Raw genomic sequence first — 18,804 nt, forward strand, 5'->3', positions numbered from 1 at the left:
AGGTGCCAAGAGGAGCTGTGATTCAGTACCAACTATTTCCGAAGTGGCTCAAACTTCTTCATATGCTGACAATATTTCTTTTTCAGTTGGAATGTAACGGGATTGATAGAGGCAGGGCAGGAGGTGAGGAGCATGGAGAGATATTCTCAACAGCAAGCAGGGTGGATCTGCTGCACATAAAACTAGCTAGGAGAAATCAGAAGCTTTCACATACTATACCTACACAGCCATGGTTAAATTGAAACAAAGAAGCCTGGTTCACTGCCACAGTTAGTATAAAATTGGCATTTATTGGTTATTCAAAATTACTAATCCTCCGAGTAATTTGTTCACAGCAGACACAAACACCATAACACGTATACATGTTCTACATTAAAGACTTAATTCATCTGACTAGGCTTTCTCAGTCTACGGTGGAAAGTGTTTGAAGTTTTTCTAGCTTCTATGAAATCCCAGGGATAGAGGCACAATCACAATGAAAATTTAATCAGAAAGAGCTTTGATCTCACTAAGGACCAGTGGCCTTTGCAGAAACTCACGCTTCCTCTAACAGATTTGATGCATCATCTACCTACCGCTTTTAACTACTTACCACATTTAACAAAAACAGTCAAGTGATCCTTGACTCTCCTTGGGAGAATGCTTGAATCCATGTTGAAGTCTTCCTCAGGTCTGCCCCTTTTACTGCCTGGAAGTCATCCAGACAGAATCAGAGGGCTTTGGCTCATGGGCCTGGATTTTTCTTGCATCTGACAATCCCAGACCTAACAGTTCTGCAGCACATATACAGTGTATAGCATATCAGCTACCCAGATGAAAGAGTAAATCCATTACTCACCGGAGTCACTGAAGACATGCTATGAACCACTATGTGTAAATATTGTTCAGAAAATTCCAGATAAATACAGTGAGTCAGTCCCACAAAGGGCCTAGAACTGCATCCTCCCACACACAGGTGGTAACTATCTGAAGTCTAAGAAAGACACCCTGACTTGTGCATTGCTATGGACTTATGATCGCTATCATTACTTCTTGCTCACTCTTGCCCATTTTAGAAAAGGCCTTAAGGTCTTCTTTAATAGAAGTATTTAATGCTGAAATATTGAAGTTATCTGGAATCCTCCAAACCATTCTCAGACTCATGTTAGACTCATTTACTACTACATACAAAATTTAAGTGGCAAGAAAAAAGGAAGTGTATTGAGATATTACAAGGAATACTGAAGCCTAGTTTTTAAAGCAAAATCTGCACTGAGTTTCCGCATGACTTCTGCATGACTCAGCCCATGCTGCTCTCTTTTAGTAAGTCCATAGTTTTCTTTCATATATTTGTCAAAGGGCATTAGATGTGTCCTAGCAGGAGTGCCATCCTTCTGAGTGGGCTGACGCAGGACCAGCTGCCCCCCACAGAATGCACACACGAAGCGCTCTGTGTCCAGAGACTTGGAATGACGTCCAGTCCTGAAATGGAAAAATAAGTACTTTGATTTCACATTTGTGGTAGACAGTACTTGTGGGAAATGGCTTCTTTCTCTTCTGCCAGGCTACTTGGGTCACACTTCTAAGTTAGCATTTTAGAAGAGGAAACAGACTACATACTTCACACAGCAGAGCAATCAAATCTGCATTACACATTTCTTTACCCTAGAACTTTTTCCACTGCCTTTTCAGCTTAGTTCCTTCCTATGTCTCTTTTACACTTAGCCTAGTAGTATGAAGTGCTACAACGTTTTGAAACACCTCCACAACCCATGTTATCAACTACCCCTTGGAGTTTCTCCTCAAAGCTATCACCATAAATCTTCTCAATGCCCTGTTGCATCTAAGCAACTAACGCGTCGCACAGACATATTAAACACTGCAGGAAGATTCTTTCATACATGAAATACTACTTTCTTCCAGTGCTTCTGGAAGTAGCACATATGATCCTGAGAAGAAAAATCCCAGCCATACTTTCTAAGTATGCATGTAGCCCCTAAAGATGGTGGTAGAGGAAACAACAATTTAAAAAATAACGAAATAATAATAATTAAAAAAGTCACACCATTGTCAGTCACTTTCCCGGGCTATGCAGGACTGAATTCACAAAACATCATGCTCTCCCACTGAGACTGAGGTCATTACACACAGAAGCCTCTGGTCAGTTACAATCTTCCAGAAAAGGCAACACCTTCCATACCCATGAAAGGTAAGAAACCTGAGAAATTACCACAGCAACTATTTATTCTGCTTGATCTCAGCAACATATATAGTTCTCATTTCACAAATGCAGTAAGCAAGACAGAAGTCTGACGACCAGTGTTGCAAACTATCAGTAGATCTGTGTCCTAGCTTCAATCCTTCACATTACAGTGCTGCTCACATCTGTGTGGCTGCAGACATCTATTCTTCCTTTGATATATACACAAGCTGAAAGAGTCCATGAGGTAAAAGATCAACTAGAAAACTGACTACAGCTTTTATGGCGTTTTAAATCAATAGAAATCATTATATTGTTGGTCTCTACATTGCACCTAGCACTACCATACAAATATATAAGATCAGTCAAAATGTTTAGTCTTAATTCAAAGTCATCAAGACACAAAACCCAGAAAGCTTCCTCTGATACTTTGATCTAATATCTAATTACTGTCACTCACACATTTTGTGCCCAGTTTTTATGGAGACTTGTTCCACTTTTGAATTCCAGTTACAACTCATTCTTTCAGCATCAGATGGTACTCAGTATCTTTACAAGGATGAGCATATAAAAAGTTAACTCAGCCCACCATCCCAAGCCTAGCACGCTCTTGTCACTTGTTTTTCCTTAGATCAAACCTAGATTGTCGTCACTGCACATTCAAAGATGTTACCTTGTGAAATGTAAGATGTGGAGAGATTTCAAAATAACTTGGAATGCCTTATTTCTGCAACATATGCAGGTACTTTCCTTACATGCGTTCTACAGGAATATGCCAGATACAGACATTGCTCCATCAGTGTAGGCCCACAAGTATTACTCCTGATATAGTACTTATTTAAGACCAGAAATACCACCTGCTACAAAAACGCCTGTAATAGGATCAGTGTTGATCATGAGATCAGAGATGAGTGGTCAAAAACTTTCACAAATTCACTCAATATTGACAAGAGTAGAAGGTGAACCCAACTTTACATCATTTGAGCAACGTCTGAAAAGTGAGAGCAGCCACACAGGGTATGACCTCTCCCTGCCATGTCCTTCAATGCTGAGGCACATATTCTGATCTCTTACTGCTTCGCAAAGACCCTCCATCATCACCAGTGGTCCTCAGAAGACACTTCTGCCTGTCCTGACCTCTGAACCAGAACTGAAACTACCTGGAAACAAACATGTGGATTCACATAGTGAGGTTCTGTGGGCTCAGGAAATGTGACATGACAATTTGGAGAGTATTCCTATTGCTTCACAGTTTAACAGACTCATGATTTCTAGAGACAGGAGACTGCCAAGTTAGAGACAAAGTTAATACATAGTCACATGCAAGATCAAAACATTACTCACGTAGCTTTGCACAGAACACACTCATAGATGAATTTGTAATTAATCTCATAGCTGTGGCATCTTGTTACTACTGGCAGTTCCGGATGGATCACAGCTGATTTATTGGCATAGAATCTCCAGAATCGTCCATGTCCATCACGAACACCATTGATCAGCCAGGTGGCTGCATGGCAAGTCTCATGAACCAGTGTGTCTCGAAGACGATCTTGGGGTAAGGCAAACAAAAGATGTTAAGATCAGTCAGGTATGGGAAAGTACAGACTGTCATCCTTGGTCACTACTTCAGACCTTTGACACTCATTCTTTATTAAGATGCAAGAGTTAGTTGTGGGGTTGGAATTACCAATGTTTTGATAAAATAAAATGCTCCAAAACAAGGTGCATTTCCACTTTTGTAATTAGCTTTAATTCTGCATCCTAGTTACTTCCCTGTATGCCTAATTTGTTTGGTTTTTTTTTTTATACCAGACCTGAAACACCTTTATTTAGACCAAGAAAGATTGATTGCTTTTGTAACATGAAAAAACTAGAGTAGAGCACTGAATTTTCTACACAATTAAAATGCAATATTTCAGTTGGAAGTGACCTACAACGACCACCAGTCCAACTGCCTGACCAAAAGTTAAAGCAAGTTATTAAGGTCATTGTCAAAATGCCTCTTAAATACTTACAGGCTTGGGGCATCAACCACCTCTTTAAGAACTGGTTTGACCACCGCAAGATCCTGCACATGGGTTGGTGCAATCCCAGGCTGGGCGGAGAATGGATTGAGACCAGCCCTGAGGAGAAGGACTTGGGAGTGCTGGTGGATGAGAAGCTCAACATGAACCAGCAATGCCCGCTTGCAGTCCGGAAAGCCAACTGCATCCTGGGCTGCATCAAAAGAAGCGTGGCCAGCAGGCTGAGGGGAGGTGATTCTGCCCCTCTACTCTGCTCTCATGAGTCCTCACCTGCAGTACTGCATCCAGCTCTGGAGCCCCCAATATAAGGAGGACAAGGACCTGGTGGAGCGAGTCCAGAGGAGGGCCACGAAAATGATCAGAGGGCTGGAGCACCTCTCGTATGAGGACAGGCTGAGAGAGTTGGGGCTGTTCAGCCTGGAGAAGAGAAGGCTCCAGGGAGACCTTATAGTGGTCTTCCAGTATGTCAAGGGGACTTATAGGAAAGACAGGGAGAAACTCTTTAGCAGGGCCTGCTGTAACAGGACAAGAGGAAATGGTTTCAAAATAGAAGTAGGTAGATTCAAACTGGACATTAGGAAAATTTTTTTTATGCTGAGGGTGGTGGAACACTGGAATAAGTTGCCCAGAGGTAGTAGATGCCCCATCCCTGGAAACATTCAAGGCCAGGTTGGATGAGGCTCCGAGCAACCTAGTCTGGTTGGAGATGTCCCTGTTCATTGCAGGGGGGTTTGACTAGATGACCTTTGAAGGTCTCTTCCAATCCTAACTATTCTATGATTATGATGTCCAGTCTAAACCTCCCCTGATGCAACTTTGAACCATTACCATGTGTCCTATTACTGGATACCAGAGAGAAGAGCTTGGCACTTCCCTCTCCACTTCCCCTCATCAGGAAGCAGTAGAGATCTATGAGGCTGGCCCTCAGTCTCCTTTTCTCCAAACTAGACTAACCCAAAATCCTCAGTCATTCCTCACAGGACATTCCTTCCAGTCCTTTCATCAGCCTTGTTGCCCTCCACTGGATGCATTCAAGTATCTCATACCCTTCTTAAATCATGGGGCCCAGAACTGCACACAGTACTCTAGGCAAGGCTGCTGAGGCAATGCTGACAGCTGGTCCCTGACAATTTCAGTGTCCACAAACAGAAAGTCACTACTCCTACACTCATCATCCTCCAACTCAGAGGATTGGGCAGCCCAAAGTCTGTCAGTTTTATTAAAGACTGAGGGGACAAAAAGCATTGAATGCCTCTGCTTTTTCTTCATCCCTATTAGTCAGATTACCATCTTCAACAAGCATCAGGCCAATGTTTTCTTTAGACATTTTCTTGCTATTATCATACTTAAAAAAGCCCTTCCTCTCATCTGGCACAATACTGGTCATTTTCAACTCTAATTGAGCTTTGGCCTTTTGTTTCTTCTCCCTGCATAGATGAACTACAGTTCTGTAATCTTCCTGCAAAGTCTGACCTCGCTTCCAGAGATCATACAATTTCTTTTTCATCTTGAGCTCCATGAGGAGTTCCTTGTTCAGACAAGTTGGTCTTCTGCCCTGCCTGCTTGACTTATGACACAATAAGATTGCCTGCTCCTGCACTTCCAAAAGGTACTTCTTAAAAACCAGAACCAGACCAGCACTCGTGGACTCCTAACCCCTCAAAAGCAGATTCCCAGGGTACTCTGGGAATCTTTCAAATTGAATTTATTAAGCTACTTCAAAATATTCTATTAATTACAGAACTGTTTCTCACATGGGAACTACAACATTCATTTCCCCAAATTGGGAGGAGATGAGGGAGAAATAACAGTTATGGTATCCACCACATAACAGAACTTAATTTGGCACTGACCGGGTCTTTATTTCCGCTTTAAATACTTCCAACAAGGTGGAAGAAGTCAGATTTCAGATTGCCATTATAGTATATATATAGAATTAGAGTAACCTATAGGTCATCAAATCAATACAAAATATAAACAAAATACTGCAGTTAGCATGAATACATCTCTGTTCTCACATTTTTTAAATTTGCCCAGCCTCTTAGAAGGGTTGTGAGGGCAAATACTGCCATTAACCGATTTATTTATTCAACGTAATAAGAAATTTCAAAGCAGGGTCCAGTTCCAGATCTCTTAGGCCTCAGATTCCTGATTTTATCTCTCTAGAACTCACTTTCTTAAAGAAGAATCAATATATCTTTTCTTCTACCTACCTGCAGAGTCACAGACTTTCTCAGAAAGTTCTATGCGAGCGTAACGCTTTGCTTCAGGACCTTCTGTCTGCCCAGTTACACAATATCCTGCTGTTTTTCTCATTTTCTTATTCCAGATTATTTCAATTTTCTCTGGTAACTGAAAAACAAAGCAGTGCATGTAATCTGCCCTCTCCTACCTCTCTTTTCTTGTTCTGGCCCTCTGGCTTCCCCTTATATTTACTGCAAAGCCAGTACAGGATGTCTCTGTTAGTGCCCTTAATGCTCTTGTCACTTAAGAAGCCATGGAGGGTGGATTTGCATGTTATTCGCATCATCAGTTTTTCTGTAACCGACACTGGAAGTTTCACAATGTAAGATAAGATGAGAAGTCCCCTAGTTCCTCTGTTCTGCCTCCAACAGTGGCTACCACATGCTGCTTAAGAAGAAATACAAGGACAAGTCAGGCATAAACCAGAATTTCCTTTTCAAAAAAAGTACTCTCCCTAACTGCTAGTCATTTGCAATATAACACCTCACTGAGCCACTGGCGGTTCCTTTGCATTAAATAGCCCTTATAGTTGTTTTGTAGTGTTTTAGGAAGTGTCTGTATGTTTAAGAATACACATGCATTGTTAGTACCCATAATAGTCTATGATCAGAAGTTCTACAGCTTAATAATTTACAGGTCAAGTACTATCTGCTTGGGCTGTTCTGAACCTACAACTTGCCATTTTAATTTTATGCACCTTCACACTGCGAGACTGTCAACCACCCCTTGCTTATCCTCTGCACTGCTCATGATTTTAAGCCCTCATCATTTCTATCTTGGTTAGCTCTGTTCTTCTACTAACAGTACTCCGTCACCTAGATTAGTTAATGAGCTTAAGTAAACAGTCCAACAGTAGTAAGTGCCTTCACAGGTAAAGGGCTGAAGCACTGGGGAGCAAGACATTTTGTTTTCAGCAATACTGAGCCTGTTTAGCTCAGTTTTATGTGAAATTGTGACCTCAGTCTGTCCTTGGACAGCTCAACAATATTTTCTCAGCTGCACAGAAACATTTTCCTTCCTGAAGGAAATTCTATTGGAATTATTGAGGGCAGTGTCCCTCATTTCAAGGACATTTCTCACCAGAGGAAGCTCTCCAGTATCCCAGAAGATGTAAAGGTCAAGAAAAGGGGTTCTCTGACATTGAATTTTCAATTTAAAAACACAACTTATACTTTTGGGTTCACCCAAAACTGTTATTCAAAGGATAACTAGCTTTTTAATCTGTTCCAGAATGGCAGACACAAACATGCAAAAGGAATGAATTAAGATTGCACGTAGCGTGACTAAGCATGAGGCAACAGGCCCTAAAAACAAAGGAAAGTGCTTTTATGCTCCCTGCTCCCCAACATACACTCCCGTCACTTGCCTTTTGGCAGCTGCAGGCAAGAAAGTTGTGCTACAACTAGTTATCAGACTGTGGCAATACTGCAGAGTGCACTAGTACATGTTACTTCAGTAAAAGGTGAATGAGCAATGGTGGTAGGCAACATTGAGCTTCTTTCAGCAGCAGAGAGCCATAACTGCTCTTGCTGGGGTTTGCTACCACAGAGGCAGCAATAGAAACATCTCCAAGCTGCTGAGTTGATAACTATGCAGTTACTAGAAAATACAAGAAGATATAAATATCAGTCATCTCTTCAAAGATGAAACTGATCCAAGGCCCCTCATGCTGCCGTTTCTCTCATCAAGGACTCTTGGACACAATCCAGACTGCTCACTTAAGAATGGTATATCATTACAGCTGGGAAAGCAAGCCAAACTGAAAATCACTGCATTGCAGTGGTGATAAACAGCTTTCAAAGAAATTGCTTGAACTAATTCAAACAGAAGCCATTGCTATAAAGCTTAATTTCTACTAACTGAAGAGGATAAATGATCACATCAAAAAGTGAAGAGCAACATATCAACCAGCATTTTAGAATGGGAGTTATTGTTATGAAGCCAACCTTCTGCTCAAAGATGGTACTATTATATAGAGAGTAGAGCTTCTGCGCCAGCTCCTCCTTATTTTTCTTGAAATACTTCACATAGTGGGAAGACGGATTTGAGAGATCTTGCAAGAAACAGCCAGACACTGAGCACACCCTGAGCCTGCAAGAAAAGCCAAAAAGCAGTTTACTGAAGTACAGAGAGATCATATTGAAAAATTATGGCCACTTTATAGTCAATAAAGATCCCTGGCATGCTGCCACTGGCATAAACCCCTCCTGACTCTTTTTACTACCTCGTCCTCACAAGGCCAGTGAGGTGCACATGGTTATACTGTTGTGTTGGTTTTGTTTAGTGAGGTGGAGCTACAGTGGCAGCTTCTGCAAGAAGCTGCTAGAAGTTTCCCCTTTGTGTGGTGGACTCAGTCAGGCCTAGGGCAGACCCACCACTGGCCAGGGCTGAGCCAGCTGGTGGCAGAATGTTCCCTGAAAATGCCTCTGCAATAACGTACTTAGGAAGGAGGAAAGAGAGGAAAAAAAAAAAAAAAAAAGTGAATGAAGAAGTGAGGAAGCTGAAGTGGGGGCCAGAGGAGGAGGCGTAATCCTTGTGGGCCTTGCAGGCCTCACCCTCTGGCCTCCCACTGGGCAGCTGTCTGTGCCCAGGCCAGCTGCAAGAAGTGAAGAGAACCTGAGATGCATCTGCCTAAACTGGATTGTGAATAACTTCTTGTGAGAGCAATGGCTGCAGACGCCAAGGTCAGTGAAGAAGGAGGGGGAGGAGTAATGCTGCTCCTGGCCAAGATTCCGTTGCAGCCCGTGGTGCAGCCCATGGACCCTACAATGGAGCAGGGGAGGAATGTGAGGAGTTCTCTTCCCCTGAAGAGGAAGGAGCAGCGTAAAGCAACATGGGATGAACTGACCATGACCCCCATTCCCTATTCCCCTCGTGCCACTCAGAGCGGGGAAGCAGGTAGGGATAATTGAAATTATGTTCATCCTGGGAAGAGGGAGGGGTGGGGGGAAGTTATTTTTGTTCTCTTCCCCATTATCCTGCTTTGGTTTTAATAATAAATAGTCTTCCCCAAGTCGAGTCCGTTTTGTCAGTAATGGTAACTTCAATGATCTCTCCCTGTCCTTATCTCAAACCTCGAGACTTTTTTGTTATATTATCTCTCCCTATTCCCTCAGAGAGTGGAGGGAGAGAGAGAGAACGCGTAGCTTGGTTCCAAGTGGGGCTAAACTACCAACTGTCTTCTTCCCCGTTCAGGGGCATGAAGGGGCAGAGCTGTTGCAATAGTTCTGCAGTTACTTCATTAATTCACAAAACTAGATTATGGAACTCCTAAGTAGGAAAAGGGTGGCTCAGATCTTTGCAACACAGCAAGCCACAATTATACCAAAACTCGATCAATATATGAACAGCCCTAACATGGTCACCCACAATAAAGGTATATTTTCAGAAGCATAGGTAAAGATATTCTGGGAATCCTCAGGAATTCATTCAGGGGAAGCAGATGTTCCACTACGATGACTAACTCAAATACTGCAGCATTCTGACAAAGCATCAACTTTGAAGACATCATTTAAAGGTTTTGTACTAATATACACAATTATAAAATGACTAAAGGAGACATCATGTGGCTAAAAGGCAGAATAAAGGCAGCTATTAGAAACAAAAAAGACATTCTTCTGAAGAGCTTAAGCTGCATCCACGTATAGAAAAAGAAACATGAATTCTGCAAGTTATCAGGATACAGGTCAAAAATATAAAGACAAGTTTGTTAAAAGGTGACAATTACTAACATAATCAATTTTGATATGTTTTCAGAGGCAGACAGCCAGATAAATAGAAACTGTAGGGGCACAGTGCACATTAGAAGTATCCTGTGTCAAGACAAGAAATAGCTAGAGAGCTAACATTTAAAAGAAGAGTTAAAATCTGTCAGATTTATTTGTCATCAGTTTCTCTAAGTGGAGATTAGCTTATATTCTCCCTGTCATACCTGAGACTGAAAGCTTTGATTTCCAGGTACTTAACCATTAAACACTGCTGAACTGGTAGCAGCAATTTCTAGGTACCAGAAAAATCAGATCATCCTAGGCAAAACGCTTGTCATCTCTTTGTCCACCTATAATGGCCTTAGAACATAGTAAAAATGGAGAAACACTTACCTTTTCTCTGTCTTTGCTGATTGAGAGCAACCGACCAATTCATTCCTAAGAGCTCTTGCAGAAGTCATTATCCTGGAAGGTGTTTCTTGAAGTGAAATTGAGTTTGGCCTTGGTGTCTTGAGTCCCTCCCCTTTCAAGGGCTGGGCATCTTCACAGAGTGGCTCAATGTTTTCTGGTTCAATAGAAAGAGCCACAGGATTACACACTGTCAAAGAATCGGGAGCACAGACATCAGCAACCAGGTAACAGACAATGGTGAAAAAATATTCCACATATGCATATTTTTATTGTGCATTCTTGAATGCAAAGGCTTTTACAACTGATGGAAAGGTAAATTTCTACTATATACTACAAAAATTACCTTTCAATGAAGGAGTGGCAGACTCCAAACTTTCAAATATTCAGCTAGAAGGAAGTGTAGGGAAAAGCATTTCTGACCTCACTCAGGCATTTGTGACATTTCACCAATTCAAAATACATAACCAACACACTGGGAGCAGTTATGCAGAGACACCATTTGAACAAAAAAATCGTTCTAACCTTCTGTCATGTACCATCAGTCACATCCTTTGTTTCATAGGCAAGTTTTGACCATATAGCTGCCATATATTTCCCCAGTCCATGTCTGGGCAGATTGCTAAAGTGATTGACCTTCACACCAGAAACCAAGGACCACTTCAAGGTTTGCAGTTTCAGTAGATGTTCTCTCTCATAGCTTTTCTATAACTGTTCCTCTGTTTGTGCCACTTGTATCCTTTTAACTATTCAATCATATACAAAGAAGCCAATGCAGCTGCCAGTTCACTTCCAGAATGGTTTTCTAGACCACAATATTTCAATTGGAAAAAAACAAAAACCCAAAAGAAACCCAACCAAACAAACAAGAACTTACTGTTTCCTAGGGCATATTTCTATGCTATCAGCCATCCTCTTCCACAGGTCTCCTTGCCCTGAACTAGTCCTTGCTAGTGAGGAAGGCACCCTGTATTTACTCTTCTAGAAAAAGATTTGTTTTCACTTGCTCTTACTCACAATGGCCCTTTTTCCCTTTCAGTTGGAACTCGCTTCAGTTAAAGGAGAGAAGGAGCTACTGATCTAGGAAATTCTCATTATAAAATGTATTTTAAATAAATAAATTATAAATTCAAATACTAAATTAACAGCATCTAAATTGCTCAAAATTTCAGTCTTACCAGAATAACAGCTTCACATTAACTGCTATCGTACATAAAGAAATTAGACATCATTCAAAACAACCAGCTTGATTTGTTTTCAGAACAATTTTTAAAAATAAAAGTGCCTGCAGTTATAGGAATTACAAAAACAAGCAACAGTGAAAAACTTAACTCTTGATACCACAAGACTAGTAGAATCACCTTTCAGAATGTTTAAAGGAATAATTTCTGATTGCATGAAATTCAATTGCAAGATGCTGGGTCACACTTCTAAAGCATATGCCACACAAATGAAAAGACTTAGGCAATTAACACTACTACTGCTGCAAGTTAGCTGAGAACAATTGCTTACCTATTGTGCTTGGCTGATAGACAGTTTTACTTGGACTTAAGAGTGGTTTTCGAGGTATACTTTGTTTCCTTATCCGTTGTATTAATGATTCGAATTCCTCATCTGAGCTATTCGATACTATCTCTGTATTTTGTTGTAGTGCCGCAGTTGGCACTTTATTTTCTGTACTCTTTTCACAGCTGCTTTCTTTCCTTCTAACAAGCAAGTCTGGACTGCCTCTGGAAATTGACTCTTTCAGATTTTGTGGAGGTGGGAGTTTTATGCACCTCTGACTCTTTTTCGAGTCTTTCACTCCTCCATTTTGGTAGTCATGCCATGAACTTTCTACAAAGACAGAATCTTCAGTGTCACTTGAAGCCCCTGGATACTGCAATTCTTGGCAGCAAGTGTTTTTCTTTCCAGAAGTCATCAACTTCCTCGGGGTCTGAAGATCCTTCTGTGCTGCAATTCAAAAGAAACAGCTTAAAGTTTTGATAGTTTCATTTAGGAGATCTTCCTTTGTCTTAACACATGGCATAATCTTCATTCCCAGTAACAAAAGCTATGTGCACGTAAGGGTAAGGCTGCACATTTCATATTACAGTCTTATAAAACCATTAAGGGAAAGGTGACTTAAAAAATGCGCAATCTTAGCTGATGATACAGCACAAAGAGCACGCTTGCCAACAAACAAGGCTCCTGACATCTCAGATTTGACATATTAAGATCAAAGGATCATGTTAGATCTATTGGTGACTTATGTTTTTTTTTAAACGATGCTTCTGGTCCATTTTGCTTCCCCCATTTTTCCTCCAGAAACCATTCCATTAGCTTTTCACAGTCTGCAGCCGGCATACATGTTTTAGGGTTGACATTCACACCAGCTCCAAGAGATCCCACCCTTCTTGATCAGAAGCTCTATAGAGCTTCTCCAGGTTCACATAAGATCACTGTTATCATTCCTCATCTACTGGAATTCTGTCACCTGATCACTGGCCTAGTGGCTATGTCAAGAATTCCAGAGCCCTGTTCACTCCTAGGAAAGTCCACTTTGCGCACATCAATAAGAAGTGTTCCAGCCAGCTGTAGTTAGGCTCCGAATGTTAGTAAACCAAGGCACTTTCCATCCCTTGAGGGAAAACAGGGATCATCTGCTCAGACAAGTACTGGAACTCCTCAAGTCATAGTTTGCCAGAATATTTTGTAGCCAATGTTAACAGAGTTACACATAGGACCTTGGCTAAAGAAGCTCTGCAACACCGGCTTGATTGCCAACATGTGCATCAAATTAAAGGTATCTAGCTTAACAAGTTACCTTCTTTCTTTACTCAGTGTCTTTTGGCCACAGAATGAGCTGGTGCAGCCATAGGGACACGGCTTTACATATCTTAAGTCCCCTCTCCACAGTGATCACCTCATATTTGCAACTCAGTCTAACCAACCATGAGCTGCTACTCTTTTCACAGACCCAAATACTAGCAGATAGTCCATAGCCTCTGCAGACCTACAGCAATACTTCAAATTCTGTCCTGTTCAATACTGTCGGAACAGTAGGACCATGCTTTCCTCTGTTAATCTCAGGGGAATCAGAAAAGCCTCTCTTCTGTTATCCTCAATGGAGAGACAAAGTTGTCTTACATTTAACAAGCTCTCTCAGAAATTGACGAGCTCAGCAATGGATGCTATCTTGTCACTCATTAAAATTCCTGTTTCATATTTGCTGTTGGACCATTACTTACCATTCTTTGTTGTGCTCTCTCTCACTTTAAAGTCCAAGAAGAAATCGTCAGAGTCATCACTTAAGTCCTTCAAACTGTAGAACAAGCAAATAATGTGAAAAAAGGTAGGCATAAGTACAAAACCAGAAAAGTTTGCCTTACTAAAAAAGCAAGCCAAAAAAAGCCACTCAGTACAACATTATCAGTTGCTCACAGCAAATGTTACCAACTACATCCATTAATAGGAATGACAATAGAGCATGTACACCTCCAAACAGCCCGTTTTACATTTGACCTGAATGTACAGATTGAACACATAACAGTTCTTCTGTCTGCACTCACTCCTATACATTTATCTGCCTAAAAATTGCTAAAACTTTTGATCATTTTTCTGCATTCTGAATAGATTTGATACAGAAAACTAATGTATAAACATCAAAAAGTTATTAATTACAGCACCCACCTTTCATCCACCTTTTTAGAAACAGATTTGTGAGTTTTCATTCTAGCTGAAACTGAAACAATAAAAGATGAGTTGAGAGCAAAGTTCTGTTTCTTTTGTTATGCAGTTGGTTTTTTTTTTTTTAAGATAAAAGTTTGCAACTCCTAAAAATTCAGTCTAAATTCTTTAAAAAAAAACAAACATAAGAATCCTTCAGACATAATTCCAACTCTCAATTCCTCAAAGCAGACAGCAGCATTGTATAGCATTTCCTTCTTTATCCAATCCTTGCCCAGCACAAAGCCAGGTAAGAAGTGCTGTTACATATCATGCAGTATTCAATACAGCCTGTTCATATATGTGGATCACTGGGGGTGGAACTGAATGAGTTTATTAATATCTCCTCCAAGCATTTCAATGACTGCAAGTAGTAGTTTTCCTATTGCAAAGAGGTGTGTGCATATGCTTATTCCACTAAGTGACTCCAAAAAAATGTTCAAACCAAATAGTAAGAGAGCACTGCAGAAGAGTAATACAGGACTACTACTCAGAATTAAAGGTGTTTTAATCACTCCGGGAGTATTATGGTGACTGCTAAACACGAAAATATGGTTCAGGCAGTGGTACTGCATATGCTTGAAGTAGTGTCTCTTGAGAAGATTTTCAGAAATGCCACCAAAATTTCACACATCATCATAATCATAACAGATTCAGGAAAGTTAAAGTGGAACAAATTTCATTAAAGCATAGATCAGACTGGTGAGAAGGAAAACAACTGTCCCTTCTTCAGAACATAATGGGCAAGAAGAGTAGTTAATGAGTGTTTGTTCTCACAATCTGAAGCTGCATGCATAACTTCAATGGGATATGAACTTTTGCATTATGTCATAAGCCCAAAACCAGACAATATGTTTGCTTGATAAAGCTTTTATGGCTGATTGGTAGATTCTGGTACCAAGAATAGCAGCTGAGCTATACCAAATGCAACACTGAAAGTACACTGTAAGTTAAAAAGCATAGGATGGGACTGAGTGTTTTCCTCTTTGAAGGAGAGCACAAGGGGGAGGAAAAAAGAATTCAAGGCTTTGAAGCTCAAAAAGTATTTGGAGCAATAAGTTATTTTCAGTTTTAGCACCCAGTAGTCTTCATCACTACCTTCATTACAAAAGAAGTAAACTCGGCATCTGCTGCCTTCCAAGCCTCCACATCAAGGTGGCTCATTGAAGCACAAATAGCCAGCAGCCAGCTTTCCTAAATGATCACAACCAGTGTTCCTAGACTGTGAAAGCAGCACCAAACTAATAAGGCTGACAGCTGGTCATAGGAAACCAAAAGCTTATGGGAAAATACGACTTGCTACTTAATAAATCAATTCTCTTTAGTTTTTTTTTGTCTCTCGGCACATAATTTTGTTTCCTTCTTTCCTACAGCTGTCACAATAGTGATAGTACAGCAATAGAATAGCTGTTCCAGGCCCCGACTAATGACTAATTTAAGTTTAAAAAATTACAGGAAGGTAAGTAATGACCTAATGAATGGACATTATTGAAATAGGTATCAAATTTTAAAGCCCAGGAACTATACACAGCACATGTTAATGCTACTAGATGTAAGTAGTAAGGCTTGACAATGCTTAAGATCATCCACATGGCACTGAGCTGGAGCACACTGTGAACTCTAAGTAATGAGAAATCTGCTTTAAAAGCAGCTGGGCTAACACAAGAGTGATATGCAAAAGGCAAAATAAACAGATACTACTTGTTGCCTTACCATTTCTACCATCTCTGTTCAAATGTTGAATACGTAATGAGGCATATATTGCAAGATTTGCAAACCTTTAAATTACTTACTAGTCTGAAACCCACGTAAGATGTGGTAAAGCCATGATTAGTCCATCTAAAGACTGAACTAAATGGAACTCTTGCAACAGGAAAAAAAACACCAGTGCATACTCAACCACCTTAACACAAAATTATAGTCATAACGGCTATTATCAAAAAGAAAAATACGAATATCAGGTTTTGTATGTACAGGCTAAACACAAACATAGGAAGATATGCACAGAAGCCACCATGTAAAATTAGTATTCAATTCAATCTTATCAAGACCTTGAGCCACTATGAAAAGCCAAAAACATCCCTCCAACTGGTTAAGACTCGTGCAACAAAAGTTGTGACATGTAAGAGGGAATTCTGAGTAGCTTAGACGTGTGTTTGAAACAGTAACTGCTTAGAGAAAATGTTTATTCAAAGATGCTCTGTAGACTAAGAAAGAAGCAAGTGAGTGACAGGGAACACATAAAACTGAGGCAACAAGAAAAAATAATGCAAGGCAAAAAGCATCCATGATTGAGACACGAGATTCAAGAACACTCACTGTAGCATACAGCTACTGGCACTGCACTGCAAGGAGAAAGTGTACTTTGCGGTAGGAGCAATGAAAGAAAATAATGCGTAAAAACTACTTCACTACAACTAGACAAAAATGTGTCCTTTTTGTACTCCTTCAGAAAACAAACTAACATGCTCTATTACTTACACATTTCAAATTCATCATCGCTGCTGGAAGAGAAGTACACTGCATGGCTGTAAAAAACGAAATGCAGAATAATATCAAGAACATCGGGTCAACAGCAAGTACATCAGCATCTCTACTGGTCTGGCATACCTGTGAACACTGAGAAACAAATATATGCTGAAAAAGCACTAAACACCTCAGATAGGCTGAACTGTTTCAAAATTATTTAAAACAGAAATATTAGAACTTGTATATTATAACAACCATGTATGCTCAATATTCAAGTAGTAACCAATCACTGTTAAAATCTGAAAGACTGAACCATTAGGAGACACAGCCGTAGGATACTACATTAAGTTTAAGTTCAATTGGGGTATCAGAAGTCAGAAGAGAAAGCTTCTTTCATCTTACACGTTATATGATCATGTAGAGAACACTGAGTTGTATTAATAATGAAATCTCAAAACAAGCAACAATGAGAAACAAGATGCTTTTATATAAAGTGCATTTTGACATGGTTGCCATGAATATTCAGCAAAATAGCTTTATGAAAGCTACTGCAGTTTGAGAGGTAGAATGGATGCTTTACCACTTGGACTGCAATTCTCATGCAAATGTACAGGCATGCCATAATACTCTTACAAAATTATTTATTTAAATTTCTGACAAAACTCAAACATTTGAAACTTGAAAAATACACTACGCAATTGCTTAAAAATATGAAGACAGCTTCTTGTAATTAAAGTCAACCAAACTTTAAAGACTATAATTCTGAAACATTCTAATGTTATTGAAAAACTGAGGGCCTAAGCTAAAATTCTATTTAGATATGATTAATAAAAATAATGAAGAACACGACGGCTGGGGTTGTTGCCCCACCGAACCCCACCTCACCTGCCGCCCCGTCGGCCCGAGCTCGCTACGGCCTCTGTCCCCGGGCTGCGTCCGCCAGAAGCCAACCCGCAGCAGGAGCCGCTATCGCGTGAGTCCGAGAGCCCTCCGCCAGGACGTCCCCCGGCCCCGGCCCCGCTCCCTGCCCGCCCCTGGCATTGACCGTGTGCGGGCATGGCGGCGGCGGCGGCGGGGCCCTCCTCGAGGCCCTCGCCGCCCCGGTGGGCCTCCGGGGGCCTCTGCTGCGGCGAGGCCCCGTCCCGTGCCTCCTCGAGCTGCAAACGAAAGAGAGTGCGAGTAGCCCGCCCGTCCCCCGGACAGGATGGTGTGGGGGCAAAAGGGGCCGGCGGCCCCCGCTCCATCCTGCTTCAAATTGCCCGCGCGCCGCCACAGCGCTTCCGGCGCACCCGGCCAGACCGCATGCGCGCCGCCCCGCGCCTGCGTACACGGAGAGTGGCAGGCGGAGGCAGCGGGACGGTCGCGCCGTGTGTTCGCCGCTCGTGACGAGGAGGACTCGGCAGCGGCTACCGGGGAGCGGGCCATCGGCACACAGGCACAGGCGTCGCAAAAGGGTTGTTAACCCCTCCCTCCTGCTACCAGAAAGCTGTTGCTAACGGGAGAGGGTGCGAGTACCCACAGCCAGGCTCCCTCCCCGGTGCATGCAGGTGGTGACGGCACCCCCCCAAAAACGGAGTTGCTCAGCAGGCAGGAGACACCCGCACCAGCAGGGACCGGGGACTGAGGCACGCCAAGCAGCAGCAGCAGCATCTTGCAGACACCAGCGTCTCAAGCTAAGCACAACCAGGAGACAAACTCGCCCCACTACACACCACCCACACCCCTTGCACCATTAACAAGGCAGACCCCCATTTCATGGCAGTCCTTGACCCACCACAGAGCTTTAGGAGCTAGGGAATGCTGTTGTTGCTTATTAAAAAAAAAAAAAAAAAATATATATATATATATATATTTTACACATAGGCCATGACCTTCAAAGGCACTACAGAGTGTGACCTGAGGCAACAGCACTGTGAAGGTCCCAAGAAACAAGCTGCTCTGAGGCCCCAAAACACTTCCAAAGTAAGCCATGCACAAATCAAAGCTTTAAGGCTTGGAAGTGTTTAGTCTAACCTAGCAGAAATAGAAACATCTATGTACAAAATCTACACTTACCTGGGGTTAT

The 18,804-nt window shown here is 41.6% G+C and overlaps 1 protein-coding gene across 3 annotated transcripts; it reads right to left on the reverse strand.

Moving 5' to 3' along the window:
• Positions 1-276: 276 nt before the first annotated feature.
• GCNA (germ cell nuclear acidic peptidase) lies at positions 277-18,801 on the reverse strand. Of its 3 annotated transcripts, none has more exons than XM_086756421.1 (10): positions 17,625-18,801; positions 16,752-16,798; positions 14,235-14,286; positions 13,793-13,866; positions 12,075-12,515; positions 10,548-10,719; positions 8,394-8,538; positions 6,417-6,555; positions 3,524-3,728; positions 277-1,461 (listed from the first exon to the last, which is right to left on the reverse strand). In XM_086756421.1, the coding sequence occupies exons 1-10, from the start codon at positions 17,981-17,983 to the stop codon at positions 1,209-1,211; spliced, it is 1,887 nt and encodes a 628-aa protein (XP_086612547.1). In that variant the 5' UTR covers positions 17,984-18,801; the 3' UTR covers positions 277-1,208. The 3 variants fall into 3 exon arrangements, with proteins under 3 accessions (XP_086612547.1, XP_086612546.1, XP_086612548.1); XM_086756420.1 differs by having other exon boundaries at positions 10,548-10,752; XM_086756422.1 differs by having other exon boundaries at positions 10,548-10,752; positions 16,752-16,889; positions 17,625-17,691.
• Positions 18,802-18,804: the final 3 nt, after the last annotated feature.

The sequence above is a fragment of the Chlamydotis macqueenii genome, chromosome 11 (assembly GCF_036417535.1).
Source record: "Chlamydotis macqueenii isolate bChlMac1 chromosome 11, bChlMac1.mat, whole genome shotgun sequence".
NCBI lineage: Eukaryota > Metazoa > Chordata > Aves > Otidiformes > Otididae > Chlamydotis > Chlamydotis macqueenii.